The following is a 22,290-nucleotide window of genomic DNA, read 5'->3' as shown; positions in this document are numbered from 1 at the left end:
TCTCTTCTGACAAACTATGTTCAGTTGATAATCGTGATGATTGAGTTAATTATCGATCATTAACCATTAGCGTTAATCGGAGTTCGTGAAAGAGTAAATCAGTCTTATTTATATTTTTTTCTTTTTCATTTTTTTGACAATATGATTTCAGTAGATTTGTATACTATAAAACACATCATAAACTAACTTATAATCTTTATATAATATACACTGAAAGAAAAGATGGTTGCAGCAAATTGGATAGTAAAATATGACATAGCATTTTTAATTGGCTGCAGCAGCCAATTTTTGGTTGCGTTAACCTATTCGCAATGTCAGTATATATATATATATATATATATATATATATATATATATATATATAAGATTTCCATTAGCTAACGCAAGCAAAATTAACTGTTAAAAATTAACTGTTACAATCAATTAAAAATGCCATATTCAGTCTAGTGTGTCCGATGAATACACCTAATACTCGAATAAATGAATAAAAAATGAATGATCATAATAAATGAAAATACTCATTCGAAAACATTTCTTTTTTATTTATTAAGAAACGAATAAATATTTTTTCATTTCATTTGAATGAATATTTATTTAATATGATTACAAATATTTTCATTTAGTATTCACTTTTACTCTGTATTATTTGCACATAGCTTGCAAGTCTACAAGAGAAAACAAAAATCTATAAAAACAATGGCTACGATTGCACCATGCGCTTAGTCCGCGGCTTATACGATGGGCCTTGTTTAACCCATAGATTAACCAAAGACATTTTTATTGAGAATAAATAATATATCTCGAAATTTAATGTCCATAGACCATAATGAACGTCGCGCCCATATCCTATAAAATATTTATAACATTACTGTCATATAACCGAAATTATATATCGAAATATCTACGGCGCTCTATCAAATAAATAAATTTATAAATAAAAAATGTATATCTTTCTAAAATATTTTTCAAAATTTCTAAGTTTCCTGTATAAAATCTGAATATTACAATGACAAAAATAAATAAAATTCATTTTTTTATTTAAAGTCATCAAAGTACCGGTTATAATTAATAGGTAACGATTGCTTATTGAAGCTTTCTTTTTCAATTTATATTTTGTTTGAATGAATATGAATACTCGTTAAATATTCATAGTTTTTTTTGTGAATAAATATTTTTTGAAGACTCAAAATTTTGAATGATATAATTACATTTTTTTATGTGAAAATTTTGATAAATACAATTTGGAGCTCATTACAAATTTTTGTATTTGATTTATTCATCGGGCACACTAATTCAGCCAATCTTTTCTTTTAGTGTAATCTCTTACTTTAAAGTCTTGTTTTCCCTAAATAGCCCTATTGGAGCTGAATGCACATATTTAGGCAAAAATCCTTAAAAAAGAAACTGTCGTTACATGTTTTCGTTTTGCAAAACAGCATTGTGTACAAACACATCCCAAGTTAATAAAAACGTAAAAAAAAGTTGCCGAATGGATAAAATTTCCAAATCTTAAGAATTCTACGATATAAATGTGAATATTTATATATAGAGAGAAGGTTAAATATGCATATAAATGGACAAAAAACGTTTTATAAAAAGATTCTTCGAAATAAAAAGATTCTAGAAGATCTTATGTATATTCATTTCTATGTATTTTATACAGATAGCTTCTCTGAAAAAAGAAAGAATAAGAATATGTGCAGTCATTATTACATACTATGTCAATTTTGAAGTTTATTTTGTTAGACGCTCATTTGTACAGTTCATTTATCTTAATAAAAGTTAATGATTGCACAGTATTATAAAAATTGCTATATTATCTGATAGTAGACACTTTCTTATTTTATATTAATTTCTCTATTTTATTTTTCGGTTTAAGTTTAAGAAATATTATATAAAAATAAAGCGATATGACAATATCGGTAGTCTTTCTATGTATTTTTCATGCATTTTTATATTTTTATATTATTATAATTTTTTAAAAATAAATGTAAAATCGCGTAATTTTATATTTACATACAGTTGTATTGTGTGTTAAAAAGTGAAATTTTAATTTTTTTCATTGTCAAAGACCTTGAAATATTCTTATAACTGATTATCTAAAGCTCTATTTTACAAATCAAAAAAATTTACGTGTAATAGAGTTTTTAATTGAATTGACAATATTATTCGTATGAAATTATGATAAGAAATTATTTGAATATAAAATATACTAGACTTTTTTAACTTTATTTAATTTTTGGCGAAAATATGTCAATTACATAAAATAATTACGATTTAAATTTAAAGCGAATTCACAGAAATTAATTTCTCTGAAACTAAAAATAGTGTTTAAATTTATGCTTTTTCTTTTCTTTTTTTTATATATTTTCAATATATTGCAACATTCTTTTATTTTCAATAGAATGCAGCACAAATGCAGCATATTCGATGTGATATGTATATGTGATACTTTGTAATATATTAGGTGTTGGAATTAATTCGTAGCGTTTTTAATGAAAGAATGTTATTTATTTCACATGAGCATTAAAAAATACATTAATGAAAGTACTTCCCATCACTTGTAAAACGCTACGAATTAATTCCAACACCTAATATCTTAATAAAAGTTTCTTATATCTTAGTGAGACTCATTTTTTCTAATTTTCGATTGTCTTTCGATTGTCTGAAAATTAAAATGAATGTCTGGAAATTACAAGGCATAAAAACAAACTTAGCAATTATAAAGTTAATTTCAAAGTTTAAAAATTAGAAATATATAACGTTCTAAAATAAATTTTTAATTAGTTTTTTAAATCTTGTTTCTTTTACGTAAAAGTTGTTAACATTATATAATAAGATTATAAAACTCTTGACATTTATTAATAGTGAGAGTTATTCGCTATTCATGCAAAACTATTAGAGCACATCAAAATGCGAATTATGACATTAAACGTATTGAAAATACTTTCACGTCGATTCTCTTTTTTGTTAATACTGGTTGTGTCGGAATATATAATAAATATCAGAATACAAAAGTGGCAAGGAATTCCCGAATGGTACCGTAAAAAAACAAAATAAAAACTCGCAAAATAAATTACGTAGTTTTAACAGGGGATCGCAGCTGCGCGTTCTATTAAACATGCATTAGTAACTCCGCATCGATTATTACGAGGAAAAGTTCATAAGGAATGTTTCGCGCGTTTCTCGCACCGTTATGCCCGCACGAGCGCGTTGAATTCCAAGCACGAGCCGCATCCGCGCGTACGGTAATACCTAATTGTGATTCATAAGTGTGATACACTGCACCACTACATACGTACGTATGGATCTGTATGTGCTTGTACGCAACGTGCACGCAACGGTTGAGATCAGACACTAGAAACATGATTCAACAATTAAGCCATTTTCAGACGTTGATATTTTTTATTCTATTTAAATTTTATAAATAGATATTCAGCAACTTCGCGATTTTGCAAGCTCGGAAATAACGAACTCTTACAGTTTTGACGCGGTCCTTGACGTGACAACAAATATTTAAATATCTGATAAATAACCTATTGTATTTAGTTTTATTAATCACATGTAACAAAATAAAACTGTAATACATCTCTAAAAAAAAAAGTCATCATTACTGTTCATGATTTAGGTTCATGATTGCGATAAATTTTATTTTTTTATATAATTATTTATATAATATATTTATAGAAAAAAATTGTTTAATTTACAATTTATTATTAAAATTTTATTTTATAAAATTTATCACTATATTATTGTATGTATAGTTTCAAATTTGTGAGATATTAATTATATATATAATAAAATAATTATAATAAAATAATTACTGTTTTTGCGGAACATGAATTGAGCAACAAATATAGAGCATACAAATTTTGAATAATATTCAGTAATATGTTTATCTATGGGTTGTTGTTAAAGCCCTAGAGCCTAGAGTGCCAAAATGCTAGACGCATCATAACTTTAAAAAGAACAAAGAAATTAGATGGTAATTTAATAATGGCATTTATGGCGTAATTTTATAAATCGTTAGAGCAATAAGATAGAAAGCTAGATAGCTGTTAACAGCTGTATACATACTTACTATATTAAAAATGTGACACTACTGCCTCTTAAGTCTTAACAAGATATAATTAATAACATGATATTTATCATTGACAAGTATTAATAGTATCGTCAGTATATTTGTGACTCTAGTCAGAAATGTGCAAAGAAAGTTGTATTCATTAAAGTGGAAAGGGAGGAGGGTTAGATTGAGTGCTCGAAGATCATGAGTTCCTGGACACAAATTTTATATACGCGGATCTGATAATATTAAATATTAATTTAAAAAAAAAAACTTCAAATTTGTTTTATACCCATACAGTACAGAATTTGCAGCAATATTGTTTGTGCTCTGTAGGGATATAGATACTTATATCAAGATACAGGAATTCTTCTGTGCGATATAACTTATTCAAACTTCACTTAATTCAATGAAATTCATCATTAAGTCGCGTGATTATCGTTAAAGTATAATTATTATTACGTAACAATACTTACTTGAAAATAATGGTACCTTCGTAATTAACTGGAGCCTCCCAATCGAATTCAAGGTTGTGCTTCTGATTTTTGTTTGTATGAGTCACGCCATTCTAAACATAAAAAATAGCAAAAATTTTTTCAATAAAATGCACATCACTCGTATTTGCGAAAAGATCTCGATAAATGATTAAATCTTGGAAAAATGATTAAATCATTGAGGATAAAAAATATTTGTTATATAAAAATAGAGTGATCCAAAGCATCATATTATCAAGAACAGCGAAGTCGTAGAACTAATATTGTGGAATATATATTCACTCGTAGAAAAATAGACCTCTATAATGTTACAATAGTTCATTTTTTGTAAATTTATATAGTACAATTAAAAATAACAATTGCTACAATTGTTGTAATATTTAGAAATTAAAACTTTAAAAATGTGATGCAATATTTCATTTTTTTCTTTTGAAAAATTGAAAAAATTCACTCAAAACTCAAAAAAATAAAATATATATTAATTATAGTATATATTAATTCTAAAATACGAATTCAAATATTTTTAATATTTGACTTTTCAATTATTCAATGTTCATAAATATTATCTTGATGTTTATAAAAATATTAAAATCTTTTACTTTAGTATGATTTAAAATATAGCCGGATAGAAAAGAGAGAAATAAAAATGTTACGGTGCAGAAAATACCTTTACACCTTGTGTGCATTCCACAATTTTCGCGGATTCGGGCAAGTTTATGAATTCTCCCACGTATTCACCGGTATCGATATCCCTGGCGAGGATCATGAAGCCCTGGTATGCGAGACCCTGTGGACTTCCAAGGATCAGACGGACTCTACCTTGTCCTGCTGCGGGTAGTACCTGATAAGGTGGATGCGACGATTGCGGAGAGGTGTTTTCATGACGTGGCGTCAGATCGAAGCATGTTCGCGGTGGCGCCCCATTGGGTAATCCCAGCACCGTTACGAGCAAGCCGATAACCAGAAACAGCAATGGCTTAGGCATTTCTATAACAAAACAAAACAAAAACAGTTAAAGAATGAGCATAACTAACGTAATATTTTTTGTGCTATATAATATTTTTGTTGGAAAAAAGTTGATTTTAAATTGACCAAAAAATTCGTCATTAAGACAGAGATTAAATTTTTTTAAACATTTCACGTTAATATAGATAATATACATACATAAATACCTTTACACTTTTAGATTTAAATTGTTGTCAACATCACATTTGTAATTAACTTTGATGCATAGCCATAACAAACGTGAAAAAGCGAATTATGACATCATGATTATTCCCTCACGAGAAATAACGAGACAATCGGGAAATATCTAAATGAAACAACATATGTGTTTAAACACGAATGCAGACAATACGCGTTGTGTGTTTAATCAGTTTAATGTTCTCTGTTCATGTCGATGTTAAATTTATTCGATATGACGTAAACAGAAATGTGCATCTGGCAGCTATTCGTTGTCGTTTATCCATAATGCACGTCTTATTCCTTTGCCTGTACGTAATCTCATGTGTAAATTTCAATTGCAACAACCGCATTTGCATTAGTAATTGCTGAACGCGATCATATAAAAATTATAAAGATAATGATTCATCTAATTTCATTTATGTATGAATATATAAATTTTATTCAAATATAATCAAGTCGTGAATTGCAAGTCTAATGTTCAAGCTGAATATATAAGGTGTTTAGAAATTATTAATAAGTTTTTTCTCAGGGACAGAAAGGGGACTAAATTGAGAAGAAAAGTCATTTATCATTTAGTAATTTTCTCAATAGTTAACAAGATATTAAAATTATTTATTTTTTTCTCATAGAACTCTAAGAATTTTTTCAGAATTTTTTTAGAATTTTTTCAGAATTTTTTAATAATGTATTTTCTCATGTTAGTAAAAATAAAAAAATACAGTATTAAAAAGTTGATAAAAAATTCTGAAAAAATTCGTAGTATTCTATGAGAAGAAAATAAACAATTTTCGTCTCTTGCGATTTTTCTGTAAAGTTGATAGTATTTAAGTAAAAAATTATTAAAGACCAATTTTCGGCAATTTTTAGCAATTAATATCTTGTAACTATTAAAAATTACAAAATAGTAGAGGACTTTTGTTTTCAGTTTAGTCCATTCTGCCCCTATGTGAAAGATTTATCACTAATTTCCAAACACCCTGTATACTCTTTAACATTTCCTTTGTTATCTATTGCACATGCTTGTACAGTGATTTCAACAATATCTCTATTATATATAATAATATATAATATATCTCAACATTAATTATCAGTAAACAATCATAATTTTAAAAATATAGATATCTTTTTAAAAATATAGATATTCAATTGTTTTCCTATTGTTCTATCAGTACAGAAGATGATACGTTTATTTTATATCTACAAAGACATAGAAAAATTATGTATCTCGAATACTTCTGATATAGCATTGTAACAATCATTGATCGAATATCGAATCATATAACTTAGAGAGTTATTGGCGATAAACCGAAAATTTTTTATGATATGTTAAGAATGCAAGTTAATTGTTAATTGCTCAATCATGTGATAGAAAGAATCGAGATAATAAGAGATACTTAGAGATAATAGAAGATACGTTATTGAAATACTAATGAACGACGGAGTGAGGCAAGAGAAGTGAATGACTCGAAGAAACAAGCGCGTTCACTTGTGCACAGCCCACGCCTGAAAGAACTGACTTTCACCCTTTGGGAGTTTAGCTCCTTACGAGATTCTTAGTTCGCGCATTCCTAAACGCCCCGCTACTACTAAAATATTCCCCATGCTTGCCGTTATGTAACACCGACTGACCCTCGCCATTGAATGCCACGCAGCTACGGCAATATCTTGCAGGAATATTTCCCTATATATCAAAGTCGAAGCACGTCGCATTAAAATCACGGGTTTACGTAACATATTCGTTAAATTTAGCGTCTTATTACTACAATAAATTGTACTTTCCAGCGGGTCAGAGCTTCAATTTTACAATTTGATACATAAGTTTGTTTAAAAAAAAACAAACAAAAACGAAAGGAATACATAATAATGCATTAAATTTAAGGATAAAATTAAACGGATATTTAAATTTAAATAAAATCTAGTTAATTACAATCAAACAATTCAATTCAAATACTATTTTAAAAAATATGATATTTTAATCAGTACTTATACTTTGCATTAATACGAAAAACGCATTTTAATATCACGAATATTTTTGTATGTTTTTTCAAGATTGTATTTTACTAAGAAGTACCTTAGTCAGCAATAAAACGCACGTTCTTTACGTGGCGTCCGCGAATTCTTATAATTACAAAATATGCATATTCGAGGCAAGGTCACGATCACTTGCAATAACTTAACCACACTATTTTGCACTTTCATAGCAAGCAACGACACATACTTCGAATTAACCGGAATTAGGTCACCCGCAATAGATGTTGGTGTAAATTTATTGCAAGGAATTATGGATGATTGTCGTGTTGTCGAGAGCATAACTTGGTTCATTCATGAAGGAATTTGATGTTGACTTTTCAACGATGATTTAAAACGATGCGTAATAACTTAAACGAAGATTCTCAAGATGAAGATTCCTATAAAGATTTGAGAATTTGCAGTTAATTAGCGTACTAACACAGTTATATAATACAGCAACTATTATATTAACAAAGATTTTTAAATCTTTTTACAAAGATTTTTAAATCTTTTTACAAAGATTTTTAAATCTATTTTTAAACATAACTTACAGAGTCTTCACAACAAACTTTCGTGTACGCATTCTTTTTAATTATTTATATTATATGAAGTTATATTTACATAATAATTTTGATGAATTACATATAGCAAAAATAATAATCAATTTTTTTATATAACTATTGTTAGCATATCATTATTTACACATTTACAAAAATTATTATATTATACATGTAAAAACTAATATAAATTAAGAAGAAAAAGAAGAAGAAGAAGAAGAATATAAATTAATGACATTCTACACTGTCAGATATCAAAGGAGCGTTGGTAACCCAATTTTTTGAATTAAATATAACATTTTATTATTTTTAACTTTTATGTGTGCAAAATGTAAATCCATTTCTGTGGTTACTTTTAAAGTAAATAACATCCATATTCATATTTAGTAAAAAAAAAATAATAAGCCAAATTTGAATCAAAAATTTAATATTTTTTATTGAAAGTTATTTAAATTCTTGTTTTAATTAAATTAACGATATATTGAGTAAAAAAAATGATGATTTATAGAAATGATTAAAAATAACTCAAATTAAATGTAATTTAATTATGAATTTAACAGTATATATCCTTTGTACGATATTATTGATCAACATTATCGTTTCAAATGTCTTTTTAGTCCCATAAAAAAATCATCTTGCAAGTATATATGCATATAGATATACATAAATACCAATTGTAGATTTGTAATCTTGTATTGGCCTTCTATTACTTATTTTTTACTTCCATGTCTCTATATTATATATGCACGTCACAATGCAACACGTGGACAATAATCGATAATTGGAAAAGGCGTTTGCAAAGAATACAATTATCTCAACAATGTAGCAATGTGGAAGTGAATTGACTCCGTCCAAGATCAATATTACGAATGAATTTATTTCTCTTGGATGGAACTCGCAATTTGCAAATAGTTGCGATCGTCACGAGGCACGGTATACCGAGAAATCAAGATGATTGATTTTTTTAATCATAAAAATCGTAAGAGAGCGATACCATCTATATACATATGTGATTTAAAAGCTATGTCTATATAGAATAAATACTATCTATACAGGGAGTTTTAAAATTCGCGACTTAAAATGTATGTAATGAGATAGTTCTCGAAAAATTAAATGAAAAAGTTATTTGTAAATTTTTATTTTAAGTAATTTTTGAAATGATGGTGGCAGTACTTTTTGAAACGACGAAGGTTTAAATAATAATTATAGACTTTTTAAATAGCCATGAACATGCGATAAAGTAGTAGTAACTTCTGATGAACGCGCACACTTTAGCGCATTTACTAATACTCAGATAAATTATTTAAACGTAGTTTGTAATCGGACATATTTAAACTTTTATATTTTAAAAGCTGTTGCTAAAAAAAAATTTACAATTATTTGTTTTACTTAAGTTTTCGAAAATTGTCTTGCTATAGTATTTTGAGTCGCGAATTTTGGGATACATCCTATATCGATAAAAAATTTTATCGCAAGACTTTGTTTTTATAGGACAGATCGGAGAGAAATTAAGATCGCGATAATCACGTGCGTGTCTAGCATAATCATATATATCATTATTCCATTGTACAGAAAAGAACGAGCACAAGGCTTCGTTTTGCGGTTTACAACCGTGTGTGACTCATCAGTGGTGTCAAACACATACATACATAGGTATATGTACGAATAAGCACAGCTCGTTGACACGTACATAGAGCTTATATATGTGTATATGCACACAGATTTACCGCATTTTCTTCCTGCATGGTCCTTTGTGAACGCACAGGAAATTCCCAACACGATGTATGTACAAAAGTTGATTCAATAACAATTTATTGCGTGCAAAAGTTTTTTATATTGTTAATTACGTTACTAATTAAAATTTTCTATTATCAATACGTTAATATAATGCCAATATGTTAGTACAATATCACATTGAAATTCAATTTTAGCCCTTAAAAATACTTAAAAATTCTTATTTATTAAAAACATTAATATTATGTTTAAAAATTATTCTTAAATTTTTTTCAATTAAAATAATAAAAATACTTAAAAATTCTTATTTATTAAAAACATTAATATTATGTTTAAAAATTATTCTTAAATTTTTTTCAATTGAAATAATTTCTCGTTTATCATTTTATTATAAATATTATTTATATAATATTTTTGTACGTTTTTGAGTTTAAAGTAAAAAGTCCATTTTATTTATCAAAATAGAAGTTAGTTATAATGACCGTGCATTTAAATAAAATATCGCAGTTATCAATATTACGGTTTTACAGTTTTGTACTTTCAATAAAAATTATCAGTATTTTGAAAAAAATTGTACAATGAAAAAATTGTTCAACGTGTCTTAACAATATATTCAGTGCAATCTTCTCTTCGTAGCATATTTCTCTGCATATTGTTATGTAACCTGATCTTCATACGATCGGCATGATATACTTTCGCGTAGTCATGCGTTTAGTTAGCTTACAATTAGTAAGGGATTACTAAGTCTATCAAGATAATATTCAATGTCAAGATAATATTATTTTGTTTAAAATAAAAAAATCAACTAATGCGCGCGTAAATATATAGAGTGTCCCAGAATTCACAATTCAAAATACTATAGCAAGAAGGTTCTCAAAAAATTTAATAAAAAATTTATTTGTCAATTTTTATTTTGAGAAATGATTTTATCGATAATAGAGGTCTAAATATATATCTATAGTTTTAGATGATCATTTGTCCCTAAGTTGCGCTCAATAATACTCGCAGGTGACCATCTAAACGTAATCTATATACAATATAATTGACCATATTTAAACCATTGTGACTGGATTGTTACATCTTTTGGTAAACTTTAGCTCACTCTCTAACTCTCTTATTCTTTCATGTTTTTACTTCTTTACTTTTTTGTTTATTTATTAGATAAATTATCACATAGTTTATACGAAGATGGAACAATCGGTTCTATATTTACTATTACTTAAAATAAAAATACAAATGACTTTTTTTACTTAATTTTTCGAAAACTTTCTTGCTGTAATATTTTGATTCGCGAATTTTAGGACACCGTATAGTACTGTACGATAAATATTTTAATAGTAATATAGGATAACTATTAAAAATTAAGAGATGGACTAAATGAGACAATTACTAATTATTATAAATATATAATATTAAGGGAGTGTCCAGATACGCCCTGATATTCAAATGCCTTCTAATTTAATTGCGTTTTAATTTCGTAATACGAGAAGCTTTTAAAACATTTTTTATATTTGTTGTTACAAAATATCTAATGTAAATAAAATGTTTTAAAAATATAAAAGAATATTTCACTATGCTTAAGCTCTTTGTATATTATTTATTTCATTTTATTTATTATTTTAAATTTAACAACTTTTTATTTATTTTAAAATATTAATTTTTTTATGCATAATAAGCTAATGTTTGCAAACCGCAATAAAACATGGAATTCCTAATGCAGTACCGAGTTCTTTTAAGTTGGACGTGTATCGCGTCGTCGAGCAACTAGGTATTCATGACATGTTTCTTCGAATGAGATACATTTAATTGTATTCGTGCAACTTGCAAGTTTCTACTGCTCCGAATGTCATCAGGCAAACAAAGTATCGTGCCCTCGTCTTCCATGTTTGGTGAACGTATCACCATGGTTACGTCGCCCTGTGTTGTCCTAGAATTTCCACAGCGAGCATTACTCTCGCGTCAGTCGATTCGCAATTTTATCAGTTACGTAAGCTGGGAGTCACCAGAACAAGAATTTAGGAAGACGTCATTCACCGTCGCCGCAATTATTCCTAACGGCCTTCTCTTTAATGAGTTTAGCTCTCTCCTCAGCTCATCGATCTTGTTCCGATTGTTTCGCTTTGTCTTACATACAGGTTGAATCAACCTGTATGTCAAATTAGAGCAACCAGTATCTAAAGATAGACTTGACGTACATCCTCGTATCTCTTTAATTATTTTTTTACAGTATTTCACAATATCTGTACAATTGAAAAGCTTAGTTTTCTCAACAAACTGACTTTTTACTTTCAATGATAAAACAAAGATTCATGTTACTCACTCCTTTTTACCAGAAAATTAGTAATGCAAGGATTATCGTGAAATAATATTTTCTTGCGTGTTCACTCGATGAGTTGTCTAAAGTTACTTATTTGGGATTATAATTAAGAGTATATAATTAAGATAAATTATTGATGTTACTTCGTGTCGCTTTGAGAAATAATCCAGTTAACTGGCGAAGATGACTTATTCTTATAGATGGTAAAACTCAGAAGTGAATCATTGGGTGAATTAATGTTACACTAGAATAAGAAACAGTATATCTATATAACATAATATCTTCGAAAAAAATGACATGATTTCTCTAAAGTCGATTAACTTTAATCGTAATTCTATTCTTTGTACCTCTTTCGGGATTCTGTCTCTGTAGAAGAAAATAAAGGGACCATTGCCCCTTGATTAAAGTTAATCGACGTCGGAGAAATCAATCCTGGAGCGATCGAAAGGATCTAGGATCCAATGGATTCACTCGATCTTCTGCTTATCGTTGCGAAGAATCGTACTTCCACCGTAATTCCACGACACACAATGACCTGGATTAAAGAAAAGCTACTTGCTAAATTCTTCCACGTTCATTCATTTATGTAAAAAATAATAGATTTATACATTTCAACGTTATTATTTTCAGTTAAATATACAATACAAGACTCTACAAAATTTATCATATTTCTTTCTCAAAACAAAATATCTTTTCAGTAACACTTTCATACTTAAATTTTATGACTAGTTTAAATGTATTTTTATTTTAAAAAAAATTATATTAAGAATTATATATTTTAGCTGGTAACTTATTTATTTGTTTAAGAAGAACTATTTTTTCGAATTAATTTATTAAAATTAAAAAACTGAAAATTAATTATTAAAAAAATTTTATATATAACAGAGAACAAGGGGATAAATAGTGATATAACAATTCTATAAATTGGATAATTAGAAAATTAATCTCTATGTAGCGGAAAAAATTTGAATCACTGTTGAAAAGATTTGAATCATTGTCACGTTTATTCTCGACTTCTAAAATAGGCAGGAAGTAGTTGAATTTTTTACGAACATCTCGTGCAAGCTCTTCATAACATTATTTCGTAAATTTTAAAATAAATGTTTATTTTTAGATACAAATTATCTTCCTAAGTCTATTTCACGTTGCACCTTATATGCAATTTAATTTTCTCAACGAAAGGTTATCGCGCAAAATACTTTTGCCTAAAAATAGAACAATTTTTATTGGTGCAATCGATATACATTTATATCAATATAATTTTTAATAGCTATAGACTTAGCTAAGAAAATGTCTCAATTCGACATTAATTATTATTGGTTAACACTAGACAATTATTTTTAAAGGAACAATTATATTTTTATATTTAAAATTTTATATTTATATTTACAAAGGAATTTTTATATTTAGATATAAGAACGTAAAAACCTAAAAAACTCGTGACATAAAATTTATCTTACTACATTTAACGTTTTGCTATTATATTAAGACATGATTTCTTAATCGTCTATAAGACACTAATCTAGTAAAATTATCTTGTCTTTTTGTTTTTGTTTTTTTTTTATGTACATGGAAAAGCAGAGAAGAATTTTGATTTTAATCTTAAGATTTTTTGAGCGAACCAGTAATCATAAAACAAAAATTAATAAAAATTTTTCAGCTAAAAGGTCATTCATTTACTGTTTTTAACTTAGATAATACATTGCTTCATGGATTGCTACTCAATTTTGATGAATAGAGAATGGCGAGCAAATAATGTAAGAAAATCGATAATTTCAAAGCTCTTATCTGGTTCATTATTAAACGAAACATATAACCCAGTTGTTTATCAATTTTTAAACATTACAAAACAGGTCATTGTCGTTAACTGATATGCTTTTAAAAAAAATAACATCGACAATATAACTTGTTAAACAATCAGGTCACATACTTGCTTTTTCTTCGATTCCGAACGGAATTTACTCAGAAAAAAAACCAAACTCGCACTCTCAACAAGTAATTTGGATAAGTTAAAGAAATTTTGAAATTGTATAAAAGTTTGAGGTCACATAGTATTCAATCAAATATACAAATTATACTCTTGTACCTTGTTATTGTAAATACAATAATATACAACAATATATATTTTAAAAGTATATTTTTTAAGTTTAATTGAATACACCATTCTTCAATTTTTTACATAATTCATAATTTCTAATTAACCTATTCAAATTGGTTGACTAACCTATTCAAATTGTTCCGCTTTACTCTATCTGTTTGCTCGCAGCAACTTTTAAAAATTAAGTAGCATAGCATTTCATAGATCCTAACGTTATATTAAAACTAAAAAAGTTATTTTTTTGTATGAAAATCTTATAATTTTAATAATTCTTTTTTTACGATGTTGTTCATGGTACCGAAATTGATGCCACCTGCTGAAGTTCGAACTCGCGTGTGCGACTGCTGCGTAAACACTCACCGGTCCTCATTTCCGTCGCGGATGCAGATCCTTTACCAGACGGCGTTTACCACAATGTAACGCGCGCCAAACAAATTCGTAGGAGGTCACGTGTACCGGTATCAGCGGTCCGATAAACACACGCGCACTAATTCCCGGTCCACGTCCACGTCCACGTTGAGACGGCGTCCATCGATCGTTTTCCGCTCAATTTTTCGACGCTATTGCGGACGCGTCCTTCCGGAATCGAATGGATCCCGATCGTCTTGTATTCTTTGCGGAATCGGGAGAGAGGCTCCGAAAAAACGCGCACCTCTCACTGTTTTTTAACTGCACGATGAGGAGAATTTAGGCAAAGACTAGCGATGCGATGACTTAATCGTTCGCCGAACGTGGATCTCGCGAGGCACTTGTTGATCTCTTGGCGGCATACTTCTGTCGACAGCGTCGAGAACCACACCTTGCGAGAGACTGTACGAGAAATACGGGCCGAGTTGAAAGGCCCTCGGCCGTGAGACCAGCTCAGGTCCGTAGTTATTTGCTGGTAGTTCGCACATTGGTGATCCGTGCTATTCGACGAGCACGTAAATACTACATAAGTGTAATGACCGGTTCCACTAATGTAAATGAAACTCCCAAGTAAAACAGCAGATCTCAGTAATGTTTAATGTCCCTTTCTATCAACGTAGTTTAATTTTAATCTTAGTCTAATTAACTCTTCATCTTTTTCTAGTTCTAAGAAAAGATGAAGTGCAAGTTAAATTGAGTTAAAGTCAATCTATAGAAACGGCCATACCTTAAAACTAATTGTGACTGATCATTTTGACTTTAATCATTTTGGAGCCATTTTGACGCTAGTATGCTTTTTTAGATCCATGTTGACATCATTATGACCATGTTGACTTTTGGTTACGTTTGGATTTAATCGCAATTCAACTTACTTTTAATTCAGAACTAGAAAAAGATGAAAAATAAATTGAACTGAAATTAAAATTATTCTACATTGATAGAAACGAGCGTAAATCGTTCGAGAAACATGCTAAAGTCATGCATTAAGAATGTTTAGTATCTAATAACCTCGTGAGAAAAATAATGAGAGAGAGAGAGAGAAAGAGAGAGAAATTGCAGCTACAAATGAATTACTTGTAGAAAGAAGAAGGCATCTTTGAAAATAATTGATTATATTTATTATATTTTGTGTGTGTGTGTGTTTTGTGTGTGTTTTGTATGTGTTTTGTGTGTGTGTGTGTGTGTGTGTTGTGTGTGTAGGGAGGATTATCTTTTTTAATTAGACACAACACAATTTTCCAGTTTTTATTCTCTCTTTGATAGATATTTATATCTATCAAAAAAATAGATGTCTCTTGTATACTGAATAATTAATAAGTTTTAAGATTGGTTCGTGCATACTTTGGTTTACTGCATACTTTATTCTTCCTTACAACTTTATTTTTTTCCCTTCGATACCTAAAAATATTATTTATTTTATTTTGAATACGGAAATATCTCGTTAAAAACATCGTCTTAAGTTAGATTTCTTATATATACATACATAGAAATTCATTACACATACTCTTTAAATTTTAATTAGTGGATAATCACTGATATAAGTACTTCACTGGTAATCAGTGAATGAAATGTGAAATCTGTAACCTAGCTAATCTTTATTGTGTGACCTAAAAAACTTTGTTTTAATACATAAATTCAATAAATATGATATTGAAAGATTGAAATTAATGTGCAAATATCAGTATTTATATATATAATCAAACATTCTTTCTTTTTTAATTGAATTTCACTGATTATTCAGTGCCAAGTATGCCACTGCATAATTAGTGACTATCCACTGATTTAGAGAGTACATGTATACATTCTATATATAGTCTGTTCCTATAAGACTGTCCGTGATCGACTTACATATGAAAGAAAAATTTATTTATTACTGTTTAAGTAATAATGATTATATTCTATAAAATTATCGTTAAAATTCAACATTAATAATGAGTCCAGTCACCATCGGTCTACAATTGGACTGGCATCTCCGAAGCGTACTTTCCACTAAATTGATAGTGTATTGTGTGAGGTAAAAACCTCCAAATCAAATTTCGGCAGACAACTGTTTTAAAGTGAATATCCGTCTCCCACGAAGTTTTCTTTTGATAAACGTCCATACATTTTCGATCGAATTCGTATCGAGTGCGACGCTCAGTTCAGTGCCGTGATATTTTGCTCTTCCCAATTCTTGCATAGCCTGCTTCGTTATCTTCTTGAAGAATCCAATCTTTATTTTTATGGATAAATCAACAGGGCAGATGATCAGAATCTTATGATATATTTTTTCTGCGTTCAAGTTATCTGTAAATAAATAAAGATAGCCAAATTCTTACTCTGAGAAGCAGCTCCAAGCGTGCATCTTTACATACGCTGTGCCATATTTCGATAAATCGTCTACCATTTTTGTTTTAATATAACGTTATACCTACTTTTAAACAAATGATTTTGATTTCCGCATTGATTTGGCGGTAGCGGATTAAAACATTTTCAGTCGTTTTGGATGTGTACATAAAAATACAACTTCATAGCTATTCATAAGTGGCACTCATTTTAAAATACATTTTTTCTACCAAGAATCAAACAATAATTGACACTATGGCTAATAATGCATCATACACAAAAGGTAACATTTAAACACAAAAAAGTTAGGAGTGCATCTTTTACCGGCTACGAGTAATTGCGACCGCGCTCTTATCGGACAGACTGTAAATTAGTAATCAACATTTAATTGCATTGAATAAAAATTGAAACTGTTTCTGTGAATAATAAAAAATTATAATGTCTGTTTTAATTATACTAATAAATATATATTGTATTGTATGAATGTCTAAATACTTACTGATTTCTACCGGTCTAAATATATTTGAAAACTTTTCTATGGACATTTCTTTATTTTAACTCTGATATATAATACGCATACAGTACACATATACAGCGTGTCTGAAATTTAAAAAAAAATATCAAAAATTCGGGATCAATGAACTAAAAAAAAGTAGAGATATGCTCGTTTTTGTCTTGTTTTGGAGAAAATCGTAAAAAAGATAAATCGACAAAACGTAGTTTTTCATTTTTGTACTTTCTCATTACTTATTCACATTGTATTTATTAACTTGCTTAATATAGATATTGATCAAAATGTTGTCTTTCCATAGTGTGCCGTATATATACAGAATGTCCGATAAGTTTTAACAAAGCAGTTATGTATACATAGAGCGACTAATAAACTGAATCGAAAAGTTCTCTACCATTTTGCAATTTTCGCAATTTTTTTAGTTATCCAATAAGCAGAATCGACGCATAAAATGACTTTAAAATATTTTTAAGAATTTTTTAAAAAATATCTTATAAGATATTTCATAAAAAACGTTGAAAGAGATTGTAAAGTTGTCCTAAACGCCGATTTTACTTGCTATATTGCAAAATCATAGAGGATTTTTCGATTTCGCTCTACCTATATATATATATATGTATAAACGCTTTGTTAAAGCTTACCGAACATCCTATATATATATATATATATATATATATATATATATATAATATAGTATATAATATAATAAAATAATAATATAATATATAGATATACATATATTTGAACTTATATAGGAACTGTAATATGACATGTTTATATCCAATTGGATTGCATATAATTTTTATAAAAATGAACATGTAAAAAATTTGTTTTCAAAACGCTAAATATTAAAGAACGTAATCAAGCAAACGTACATATTTTTATTAATAAAAAAATTATAATTGGAAAAGCATTGGAAAAAGAAAGGGTATGTGCCATATCAAAAAAACGTTCAAGGAATAACGATAAATTTTCTGTCTTTACATTTAAATTTATATAAAAATCATCAAGATTTTTTCTTTCTCCGACATTACTTATTTCAATTACATCTTGTTTTAAATACCTACTTTAAGCCGGCACTGAGTCGTGTCAAGAGAGAGGGACTGACTATACTATGCCACCAAAACGGTACGACGCAGCGTACCGTACGTTCGCCATTCGTTCATCTCAGTTTTATCAATATTTTTTGTCTTTCTGTCTTGCATTCTCTCTCTTGTTATACTCCTTTCTCTCTCTCTACACTACTAATGACTCGTTGTCAACCACAAAAGAAAGAACCATAATGGTATCGCCTCATCGATTTCTCGAAATATTAGCAGAATGTTTAGATGTATAAATTGATTACTTAGTGATACTTAAAAAAATTAAAAAATTCATAATTTCTAATATTATTCTTTATCAATTATAATTTACCCATATTATAATCTTGGATAATCATAATTTGCATACTTTACAGTATAATTGCATGCTTTACATCTTTATGGCGAACGCAATTTTATATTAGTATCTTGAAAGTATTACGTGCATAATATTTAATTCTTAATTTTTTTTTATCAATGACGCGAGATAAAGTTAAGCTTTATAAAATGGCTAAACCTTTCTCAACGCGCATTAATTAGAGACCGGGAGACTTAAGCGCACGCGAAAAAGATCGCGCCGCTTAATGAGACTCTTTAACGCGATTGGGATGTCACGGAGAGAAATTGCTAATGCGCTTAACAAGACGATTAGAGAATATCCCGTGCACTTTGTAGAGGTATGCGGTTTACTTTTACCAAACGATGCAAATTGATAAAACCGGTTCACCGGATAGTATTGCGTTCCAAGATATACGATGTACTACTTAGCCGCGTACCGTGGTTAGAGATTACTTTATCAACCCTTCGTCACTAAGTTTGCAAAGTCAGAGATTTACGTCCTTTTATCTCCTCTTTTAATTAATATATCAGTTTATGGAAGATTATGTAGTCTTTAAAAATGTATGAAATGTATGAATTCTTTTCAGCCATTGTTTATTTTAATATATTATAATCTGTATTGTAAATCGTTGATCGTAAGCCTCTACTATAATATATTTATTGGTTTCGTGATAGTAATAATTTTGTGTAACGTTATTTACTTATCTATTACATGTTTATTATTGCTTATTTGCTGTGTATGTATTAAATAGCTTATTTTAAAATCATTTTTAAATCTATATTTTTATGAAGTTTCATAATTAAAAGCATTTATATGTTTCAAAAATTTATATGTTTAAAAAGTATAACTTTTAACTTTTTTATTAATAACTTCTTTATAAGATATGAAAATATAATAAATAATAAATAATAAGATTTATTAATTTATTCTATTGTTATATAATTTATATAGTTTCTTTATCTATTTGACAAATGAAATTACCGTTTGCTTCTCTAGTTTGCAGTTCTTGCAACGTTATACAGAGGTCGACTATTTACGCGCAGCTCTTAATTTTCTAACATTTTATATTTTTATCCATCTATTTATTAAAATTTATTAATAAAAATTATATAATTTGATTATTCATTTTTACTATTACATAATAATATACTTTTATTATTTGCAAAATAATAAAAAATAAATTATAATATATTTTATATTAAATATTTAATCAAAGGGGGATTTAAAAAAGAAAATTAAAAGATTTTTAACAATATCTTCCGATTTTTAACTAAAAAGTTGTAAAGGTAATTATTTTTACTGCAGAAATATCTAATTTAATACTGACAATTTAATACTGAAAGATAATGATAATTACATATTTTACATATTTGTATTAAAATCACTAGACAATAGTGCTTTTAATACTTAAAGTAAATATTTAGTCACTACCTTCTAATATTAAATGTCTACATTAAATTATAAGCAATAATTTTAAGAAAATGTAAAATAATTGCAGGCCATGACATATATAAAGGTTCGTTTTTTCATTATCGTAATGAACTGCATCAAAATTTCCTTTATAGTTTTTGTTAAATTTTAAATATATATCTATTCCTTTATTACTTTGAATAGAGAGACACTTTGTTATTTTAAGTATAGGAAGTATATACAATTTATATATTTATAAGAAATAGATAGTGGAGATATACATATTTATACTTAGGCTGTGTTCCAAAATTAACTGCCAGTATAAAAAAATCTATAGTGTATGTAACGTAAACTATAGCATTTTCAGTGCTGGCAATAAATTTGAAACCCTAACAGCCCTAACTTTGAAATGTACTAATCGTATCTAACGGAGAGAGATATAAAGAGATGATAATAATCAAAAACATATTAAAATGGTGGATCATACCTTAAAAAACGCATCACAATCCATAAGTTTGCTAAAGCAAAAAAAAACAATTTATTTATAAATGTATATATTATATGCATTTTTTTCATTTCTTTAAATTATAAAATATTGTTTTTAATTAATGCTAAAATAATATTAGATATTATTTTATATGCCGAATACTTCGGACGTGGCCCTGTGTTAGTGAATTGAGCTGGATCGATATTAGCTGATACGAACTGTTTTCTTGTTCTTCAATTATCAGTTAACCATCAACGCATCAATGTGCACGATTCAGTAAATTTGGTTTATGAAAGCAAGAAGATTGACATTTTTCAATGACGCGTACATGTACACCTGCGCGAATACATGTACGCGTGCTCATACATATGTCGATACGTTTTTTAGCGCGTGAATGTATATGCAGATATACATATACTCCAGCTTTTAACGCTAAATATAAAAAATTTATTCGATTTGTATTCCCAATGTGCCGAATATTCCGATAAAAATTATCACAGAATTGTCCAAATATTGATAAAATATTATATGAATACGCCTTGTATAATCACGAAAATCACTTACGAGCGAGCAATAGTATACATCTCCTACAGATACGGTCGCGGCGGAGATGCATTTATTCGTAAACAAGAATTACCTAGAAAAGAATATAAAAAGCGCAGCAGTTTGCTTGTGAAGTATGCTGTAAAATTGGGCTCCAAGATGAAAGCACATGAAATGTATTCCTCAAAGCATAATTTTGTTTAAAAAATGATTCAAGGACCGGACCTAGAATTTCTGGAAAAATTAAAATTTTGCAGAATAAACATGGAACATTCTCAGAATATTGTATAGAAACGATATATGGAATTTTTAATCGATATTTCAGTGTTGCTTTTACATTCCATAAATATTTCAGGATTTTCCAGAATATTCTTGGAATGTTTCTCTCGAATTTTAGAAACATTTTATAAATATTTCAAAAATATTTAATGTTAGCTGAGTACAGTATCGAATAAAAAAAATTATATTTCATCATTCCTCGAAGTAGAAAAAGCAAATCATAAATTTTCTTATTTTTTTTTTCTTTAAAACACAAAATAATACAATATTAAAATCAAATTTTACAATATTTATATGTCTTTCTTCATTCAATTAAAACATTCTCTGTTTCCATAGATAACACTAATAAGAATTATAGGATAACCTAATAAATGATCATATTTGGAAATTTATTCTAATTATCTTGAAGAGAATCATACAAACATGAATCTAAAAGCGCCTCAGATTTTA

At 28.0% G+C, this 22,290-nt stretch overlaps 1 protein-coding gene across 2 annotated transcripts in view; it reads right to left on the bottom strand.

The window, feature by feature from the left end:
* Positions 1–15,300, bottom strand: part of LOC105143006 (ferric reductase 1) — a 29,108-nt gene extending 13,808 nt beyond the window's left edge. The window contains exons 1-3 of one of the 2 annotated variants that reach the window (XM_087404508.1): positions 14,757–15,300; positions 5,225–5,544; positions 4,540–4,631 (exon numbers count right to left, since the gene is read on the bottom strand). In XM_087404508.1, the coding sequence (XP_087260634.1) occupies positions 4,540–4,631; positions 5,225–5,542 (410 nt within the window). In that variant the 5' untranslated portion in view covers positions 5,543–5,544; positions 14,757–15,300. The remainder of the gene's footprint in view (positions 1–4,539; positions 4,632–5,224; positions 5,545–14,756) is intronic. The other variant, XM_011050974.2, reaches the window with a different exon arrangement.
* Positions 15,301–22,290: the final 6,990 nt, after the last annotated feature.

This window comes from Acromyrmex echinatior, chromosome 3, assembly GCF_024713525.1.
Source record: "Acromyrmex echinatior isolate Ae372 chromosome 3, ASM2471352v2, whole genome shotgun sequence".
Taxonomy (NCBI): domain Eukaryota; kingdom Metazoa; phylum Arthropoda; class Insecta; order Hymenoptera; family Formicidae; genus Acromyrmex; species Acromyrmex echinatior.
This window is presented reverse-complemented; position numbering and strand designations above follow the sequence as displayed.